This window comes from Hibiscus syriacus, unplaced genomic scaffold (assembly GCF_006381635.1).
Source record: "Hibiscus syriacus cultivar Baekdansim isolate YM2019G1 unplaced genomic scaffold, ASM638163v2 tig00110597_pilon, whole genome shotgun sequence".
NCBI lineage: Eukaryota > Viridiplantae > Streptophyta > Magnoliopsida > Malvales > Malvaceae > Hibiscus > Hibiscus syriacus.
The window spans coordinates 5,108,002-5,116,681 of record NW_024062795.1 but is presented as its reverse complement, the minus strand read 5'-3'; the positions used below and the strand labels follow the sequence as shown (position 1 = coordinate 5,116,681).

At 35.3% G+C, this 8,680-nt stretch overlaps 1 protein-coding gene and 1 pseudogene across 1 annotated transcript; one reads left to right on the top strand and one right to left on the bottom strand.

The window, feature by feature from the left end:
- The first annotated feature begins 670 nt into the window (after nt 1-670).
- Nucleotides 671-4,069, top strand: LOC120133998 (annotated as a pseudogene).
- Nucleotides 4,070-6,160: 2,091 nt separating this feature from the next.
- On the bottom strand, nt 6,161-8,088 carry LOC120133833 (transcription factor TCP8-like). The gene has a single exon (XM_039150343.1). It carries the CDS (start codon nt 8,034-8,036, stop codon nt 6,450-6,452), a length of 1,587 nt encoding a protein of 528 aa, XP_039006274.1. The 5' UTR covers nt 8,037-8,088; the 3' UTR covers nt 6,161-6,449.
- Nucleotides 8,089-8,680: the final 592 nt, after the last annotated feature.

Here is an 8,680-nt window from a genome sequence, read left to right as displayed (position 1 = left end):
AATAATAAAAATTTCATGACACACAAATTATTAATAAAATAAATTATAATGGTTAAAACATGAGTAATTTGAAAGTTGAGTAGTTAAATTAAAAAAAATTAAACTTTAGTGACTAAAATAGGAGTAAAAAGATAGTTAAGTGATGAATGATATAATTTACCCATAAAAAATACCACGTGCAACAGAAATTTTTAACGCCGGGACATTAAAATGAAAAAAAAATAAATGATAGGTCTAATTTTAAAACAAATAAAAGCTTAAATACTAAAATAAAATAAAATTAATAGTTTAAATACTAGTTTACTTTTTATATTTTAACTTCAACAAAATTAGTTTCTAGCATAAAGTTGTACTCAATTGTACATATTTTACCTATATATATTGTACTTCCGTTTTAGCATAAAGTTATGTTTCCCACCAAATCCCGCCGACAACCATTTCGAGGGGCCAAGATCCGTTATCCCGTGTTCTCCTGACATGGTTCAAGTGTAAATCGGATTCCAATATTGGGTTGAATTGCGATTTCTTTCGCGATCCATGAACTCGTTTCTTAGACTCAGTCGAATTTCAGAGTTAATCGAGGATCGTGTCCCTGTTCCGATGACATAGAATAGAGCAGCATTCCCTCTAGAATCAGGGTTTTCTTTTTAAAGTTTAGGGCTCGAGTACGGAGACTCTCCGTGAGTGGAGCGAGGGTATGTCCTCGGATAATATTAAGGGTTTGGTTTTAGCGCTTTCGTATAGTTTATTTATCGGGGCAAGTTTCATCGTTAAGAAAAAAGGTTTGAAGAAAGCTGCTGCTTCCGGTGTCGGGGCAGGTGCTGTAATTCTATCAAAGTTTTATACTTAATTGTTCTTTTTTTTTAATGTTTTGCTGTAAAATGATTTGCATGGATACTGAATAATTGTTTCCTCGTCCAGAAAATGAAACTGATTGAACCGTAAATGTTGGAAATTAATTTTCCCTTTGAATTTATTGATTTGCGCTATTACCAATCTAGTGCCCATCCTTTTTGAACTTTGAGTTGCTTGGCATCTTTGATTTTATATCTTTTAACTTATTGATTTCAAACTGTTGGAATATGGCCATCTCCCGATGTTTTTTTTTTTTTTTTGTGCAGAAATTATGCTTAATGATATGTCTTTATGGGATGCAACTGGAGAAAATGATATGCTTGGGTGTTTTAAATTCCAGATGATTGCTGTTTTTTCATGCATAATTTGTTGCTTTTGAATAGATTTTTTTTTCCATTCATCAATTATTACTTGCTTGATTGATACCATTTACTGCTTGTTCGGCTGCTCATTTTTTACGAGGAGTCTTTTATTGTTCTAATGCATTGCATAGTGAATTGACTTTGTTTTATTGCTTTTTATGCAGGATTTGGAGGGTATTCTTACTTGCTTGAGCCACTTTGGTGGCCAGGCATGATAACGAGTAAGTTTTATGGATTTCTCGTTGATCATTAACTCCTACTCATGAATTTTTCATTCATATTGAAAACTCTTTTCTTTATATTCCTTTTCACTTTTTTCCTTTTCAAATATTATCCCTGAAAGATGATCTAATATAAGTTATCTAGCACGAATTAAAAGTGGAATGCTCTCATCAGTTGTATATCATGCATTTATAAAAAATAGTTCTTCATTCTGTACTTCTTAATGTGATCAAACCCTGCATTCTCTTTAAATATAATGACTTGTTTGGTTGCTAAAGGTTCATGATTATTGAAGAAAAATGTGGTTTTTACTGGTAACTGGCTTTGCAACAGTGGTCATGGGGGAAATTGCTAATTTTGCATCTTATGCATTTGCACCAGCTATACTGGTCACTCCTCTAGGTGCCCTCAGCATCATCATCAGGCAAGAAAGTTTTTACTCATATTTAGGTTTGGGTTTCGGTGTTGATTGCTAATCATTGTTTCTCTTGCAGTGCGGCACTTGCCCTTGTCATTTTGCAGGAAAGGTTACTTATTTTTGGGGTTCTTGGTTGTGTTTTGTGTGTTGTGGCTCTACAACAATTGTGTTGCAGGCTCCCCAAGAACGCCAGATTGAATCTGTAACAGAATTTTGGGATCTTGCCACGGAGCCAGGTTCAATTTTCTTAATAATATTGTTCTTAGCTCTTTGCATATTTTCTAACGTAAATTGTTCAACTGCAATGGAAGAAAATAATTCTAGTTCCTCTTTGGTATTTCTTTCAGGGTTTCTGTTTTACACAGCTTTGGTCTTAACAGCTCTCTTTATACTTATACTCCAATTTGTTCCAAAATATGGACATACACATGTTATACTTATACTAGGCTGTTGAAGACATAATTCTGTTTTCTTTTTTTGGGTATAATCACTTGTGCCGACTAATGGGGCGGCCTTCCCAACCCATTATACTCCAACTTAATTCTGTTTCCATTCCAATGTCCCCTCCCCCCTTCTAAGATTATCCTTTGACAGGTGATGAGTGTTAAAGCACTTGGTATTGCCTTGAAGTTAACCTTTTCAGGAATGAATCAGCTCATATATCCACAGACGGGGGCCTTTACTTTAGTTGTGATTGTTTGCGTGCTTTACCCAAATGAATTATTTAAACAAGGTAATGGTTATTTTTCCTCTTTTTTGGTACCCTCTCTTTCTCTCATTGTAAACTCTTGCCCTTTTTTATGAATAATTCTGACATCGCCCTTCAAACAAAGAGAATTGAATTTCATCATTTTGATTCAAGGTCTAGTACACTTTTGTGTCAAATGCTGCAATTATGGTTTTCTTTATCATTGATTTAAACAATAAATCAATTGGAATTTATCTATTTATGATTTTCTTGCCCCGGGAAACAATATCCTATTACTTTGGTTTTGTTTCACCCTTGATTCCTTTTTTTTTTCTTCATAATTGCAGGCGCTTGATACTTTCAACCCCGCTGTGGTTTCTCCCATATACTATGTTATGTTCACGTCACCGACCTTTCTGGCTAGTGTAATCATGTTTAAGGTAATTTCTAGTCATTGGTTTTATCAGAATGGTTCGAAAAGTATACTAAATTATCGTGTTCAAAATATCTTACTGGATACTGCCTACCACCTTCCACAAGCTCTTTTTCAGGCATTATCTCAATTAAATTGTCTTGGAATGAGTTGCTTAACCCGGTATGTACGGTGGATGCTCTTTTTAGGGGAAGGGAACTCTTATGCGCTGAAGTGCAGAATCTTTTGGTGATTCTGGCAGTTCTAAGTTGTAATACCCTTGTTTGGCTTCGTATAGTGGGCCTGTTTGTGACTGCTATGATATGAAAGTGAACTCCTACTTGGTTCCCTTATGGTTTTAGTTTGATGCTGAGCCCTTAGAGCTGCTATAGTTTGAGCAGCTTACTTAGATCTCAGATTTTTTAATTGGATAGAACTTGAATTTACCTTATTGATGTTTAGCTTCTTTTATATCAGGACCGGGATGGGCAGAGTCCGACTCAGATCATAACCGAGATATGTGGGTTCGTGACCATCCTTTCGGGAACTTTTCTTCTGCACAAAACCAAAGATATGGTTGAGGGTATGTTCTCAGGGACGTTGAAGAATGTTTTATGCAAGTTAAGAAACATTTATCATTCTACTTTTCGCTTAAACAATCGATGGATTGCGTCTAATCAGGTCCAGGTTTATCATCATCTTTGTCAATGAGGTCATTAAAGCATGAAGAAGAGGATAGCTTTGGTGAAGGCATCCCATTTAAGCGGCAGGAGACATTGAGAAATATGGTAATTGAAATATAAGGTTGGTCTCCCGTTACTTAAAAAGCTCAAAATATCAACAATGGAGAAACCTGTTCGGTGCCAACTTGTAATTTTTCATTTCTCTGGAGACAGAAGAAGGTGAGATTTTGTTTGGTTCATTGGTCCTCTCTAACTCTGGCTTGAAGCATGAGAAAATATATATGTAGATTGAAGCTTTTTTTGCCTTTGTATACAGGAAATATGGCCATATGTAATGTTGAGCACTGTGGCTATTGTTTTACATTTTTTGCTTTGTTCTGCCTCCCTGTGCCAACAAGGAGTGCTTTAGAAAAAAAAATCAAATGCAATATAGTCCCATATCTTTTGCCTTTATTCCATTTGTTTGCTCAGTATTTTGTTTCATCCAAATTCATCTAGTGAGATAAAATCATGTTTATTAAAAACAAATTATAAGTATTTATATTTATAGAATTTTGTAACGTTAAATTTGTGGGTTTATATTTATATTTAATGAAATAATGTTTTGTTAAAAAATATAATTAAGTGGTAATATTGTATAAAAAGAGAGATTCACCAAATGAATTTTATATATTTTCATAGTTTTGTATATAATTGATATTTAACAATTTGAGTGTTGAATAATTGACAAAATATTGAATCAGTGTGATAAAGTTGTATGTCAAGTAAATTATCATTTCTTTTACTTAAAATTCGACTCTAACGGTAGATGGAATTATTTTGTCATATAATATGGATCTAACTTTTCTAAAACGCGTAACTTTTAGCTAACTTCAAAAATAATTTGTTTTTTTTTAACTTTAGAGGTAATTGAAAATGTGCGGCGCCATTCACGGCAATGCCCAAATTTCCATGGGACAATCTGCTTCAACTCATCTTATTTTAGTATGTCAAGTTTGTTTGTTTGTTTAAGTGGATAAAAGTGGAGATTTGTCTGATATAACCACAAATCTAATGAAATCTGACTTTTTGTATTATTTTTTGTACTAAAATTACCCATGGGTTTTTGCGTTTCAAAATAGGCGGCTGACCCTCGACAACTGTGGCAAAATCAATTCAGGGTTTAATAATTTAGAAATTATTTTTAATGTTATTTAAATCTAATTAAAAGAATATTTAATAAATATTAACTAAACTATAAATATCTTTATAAATATAATACAAACAACTTCAAATTTACATCTTAAAATTCAAAAATAAGGATTTAAAATTTAATATATTTTCTTTTAAAAATATCGACTATGCAAATTTCTTTTTTTCAACACTTTAAACTATTTTTTTCATTTTTTTTGTCAAAATAATAGAGACGTGATTACCCCTTAGAGAGTCAAGTTTATCCGCCCCTAATTACATGTTACTAAATAAAAAGAAACAATACTTCTAAATCCTACCAGCGTTGTATTTTCTCTCATTTGCTAAATTACTTGAATTTGATATGACCCGGTGTCAGGAACACAGTTAAGATTAAATTATAAGAAAGCTAAATTATTTAATTTTAAAACAAACATATTCCTAGAAAATAATTAAATCATAAAAATTAAAGAAATTAAACTTAATTTCACTAATTTTAGAACTAAATATTTCAAAATAAATAAATTAAAAAAATAAAAGTTAAAATTTAATTTCATTAGTTTAAAATTAATAAGACCTTAAAAATATTTAAATAAAAAATGCAATTAAATCATCATAGTTGGAATCATGGCCCTCCACTTACAACGTAGCTCTATCCATGTTCAACTCGAGCAACATTATTAGAAATTTCAAATGACTCAAAATGTAACACACTTTAAACATGCAACAATTCAAATTTAAAAATTTTAATTAATTTAATTCAAAATTAATCCAACTCGAATAATTCCCACGTCTACCCTAGATAAAGTTATCAGAACCCAAAAATATACATATGTATTCACATATTAAAAAAGATTGCATAGATATTGATTATTGGGAAAAGACATTCTCGTCCATTTCTAGTTTTCCTTGGAACATTGACAAGCAACATCCCAATTAAAGTAATCCTTTTTCTTTTCTTCCCCCCCCCCGGCCCGCCCCGCCCCGCCGGAAATCAGGCAGACCGAACCACTAAGGAGAAGTGGGGTTTGCTTAATTAATTAGTTTAAAAATACAAGAAACTAGCATGCCTACTGCCCATGTAGAAATAAAAGAAACATGCTTACAGCAGTGTAAACAAAACAACATTAAATAAGCCAAATTAAAAAGTGGCAAAGGCTTGGAACTTGGAAAAACTACAACACACTACTGACAGAACATGCTTTCCGGGGATCACTTTGAAACTTGAGAAGAAGAAAAAGGAGTAAATTGACACTTTATAGAATTGTTTATTTGAAAACGATAAAGGTGGCGCCTTTGTTTCCCATTTTTAAAATTTTGATAAATATATTTAAGTCGAATCAGATTAAAAACACAAAACAAATATCCTCCTATACAAAACAACTCTCTTTTCTCTCATTACTGTTCTCTGTGGTGTCCCCTTCGGACATGAAACATAAATTACAAACTCGGACTTGATAAAAACCAGAAACAAAATGGACTAACAATACTAACAATGGCACCCACTTGGCACAGACTCGATGCATTCATTTTTCTCAAGGGAGAAAAGAAATAAATCCAAGGCATTCAAACATGTCACATATATGGGAATTAATTAAAAACCCTACTGACCAACTTTGTATATTTAATTCTCCGTCCATCATTGAGAATTATTAGGGTCTTCATCATCTCCACTAACTGTACCTTGAGATTGGTGGTGGTGTTGATGATGATGTTCGATTGGATTATTTTGGTCCGAGTTAATGTTCGGAACGCCTCGAGAATAAGCATTAAGAGCGGCCAACATGCCTAAATTGGTGTCGGACATGCCTAGACCGAGGTGATGAGGAGGAGGAGGTTGTTGCTGCTGCATTAACATTGAACCTAATTGCAAAGGACAGGCTCTACCACCTTGGAATTCAGGGTTACCTGGAAGATTAAATCTTGGCAGGAAATGTAATGGCGCTTGCATTGTGTTCCCACTTGCTGTTCCAAATGGCCACATCTGGGGTTGACCCTGCTCAGTTCCAGATGTAACCGAAGCCATTGATGGGCCACCAGCACCAGCAGTGGTCATGGGTAACATCCAAAATGTACTTCCGGCTCCACTGCTCGGTGCTGGTGCCACTGCCCACATGGCAGTAGCAGGCACAAAATTCGACGGTCGAAGTAGACCCGAAGATCCGACATCTTGTTGTTGCGGTTTCGGTAATTGGCTTAAACCGGTTTTGAAAGCCTTATTAGGAGAATCATCTCCGCCACCACTGCCAGTTTCGCCTTGTTGCTGATTATCATCCTTAAACAAATCCTCTCTGAAACGTTTCCTCATATAATTCTCACTTAAACTCCCACTAACTCCGCCGCCGCCGACGGGTAAAGCTTCGGCTATTTGATCTGCCGTTAAAAGATGCTGCTGCTGTTGTTGCTGATGAAAACCCAACAAAGCGCTATGAGCGAACCCTTCGTCGTAAGGGTGATGATGATGATGATGAGAAGCCAAAGCTACAGCGCCATGGAAGGAGTGAGGAGCAGATTTTGAAGGTGGGGCTGAAAGCGTGGATCCGCTGCTTCTTAAAGAAATATTAAGAGTTGAAAAATTGGCGGGTATAGTACCAGTTCCGGTGGCTGCTATTATTTCCGGTTCAGCTTGTTGTAAAAGCCACTCAATTGTCTCCCCGTCGGATTTATGACCTAATTCTCTAGTCAATTGAAAAACCCTAGCCGCACAAGTAGCTGGCATTCTGATACGGCGGCCTCGACCATCGACTTTGGTGTGCCGGTCCTTAGTGGAGCGCTTCGCCGGTGGGTTGGCTGCTGTCGCCGTCGCCGTCGTCGTGGATGAAAGTGAAGAGTTCGTTTGGCTCTTGGAATCTATGTTGAGAGAACTAGATCTGGTAGCGATAGCAAGAGAGGCGTCAACGAGCTGAGGTGACGCGTTCGTTGCAGTGGTTGAGGACGATGAAGAAGAAGACGGGAGAGGCAGCGTTGCGGCGGCGGAGGTGGTGGTCTTAGTCGTGGGACGAAGAAGAAGGTGATGAAGTTGAGAAATGGAGCCCATATTAAAAGGGTTACCAGAAGAAGGAACCGAAGATCTGGTGCCATCAAAAGGGACCACAAAGTGGGAAGAAGAAGAAGAAGAAGAAGATTGTTTTTGATGTTGCAGGTGCTCTTGCTGCAACTGATGGCGGTTCGATTCTTCGGAATTGTTGTTGGTTTGCTTATTGTTTTGCAAATCTGTAAGTTCCATCTGGTGGGGTTTCCAGGTTTTTGAAAGAGCAGGATTTTTTTATATACTAAAATGTGTTTTCCATCATCAATCCCATCTTGTTCTCTTCTTTCTTGCCTCTCTCCAAATCTCTCTCTTTCTCGAAAAAAAATATAGAGAGAGAAAATAAAATAAAAAAGTTAAATTCTTTTTCTCTCTTTGCAGAGGCTGAACATAAGTAAGACTAAGAGTTTGTCGGGTTTCTTTCCTTTTTTGCTTTTTGATTGACTGTGTTGTATTTTGGCTGAGTTAAGAACTAAAGTGGTACGAGTCGCACACCGGGTTAAATCTAATAGCCTGGCTAACTCAACCAGGTTGGGGACCTTTACTTCTAGGTGGGAACATGGTCTAGCCATGTACAAGAAGAAGTCCACTCGTAGGGTCTCGTAAAGTAGTCTTGTAAATCTTTCACTTTTTCTTTTTCCTTCTAAATTATGATATTTATTATAGATATTAATGATTAATTCTTTTATGGCATGTAATCTTTGAATAGATAAACAATTTTTTACAATAATTTATCTATTATTTTTAAGGGTATAATTAAACATAACTTTCGATGAATCAATCTGTTCGTAAATTATTTTTATAATGTTTATTTTATATTTATTTATTAAGTTAGATACATA

What these genes read in the sequence shown, in the direction of transcription:
- LOC120133833 (XM_039150343.1), bottom strand. Translation starts at nt 8,036, where the DNA reads ATGGAACTTACAGATTTGCAAAACAATAAGCAAACCAACAACAATTCC.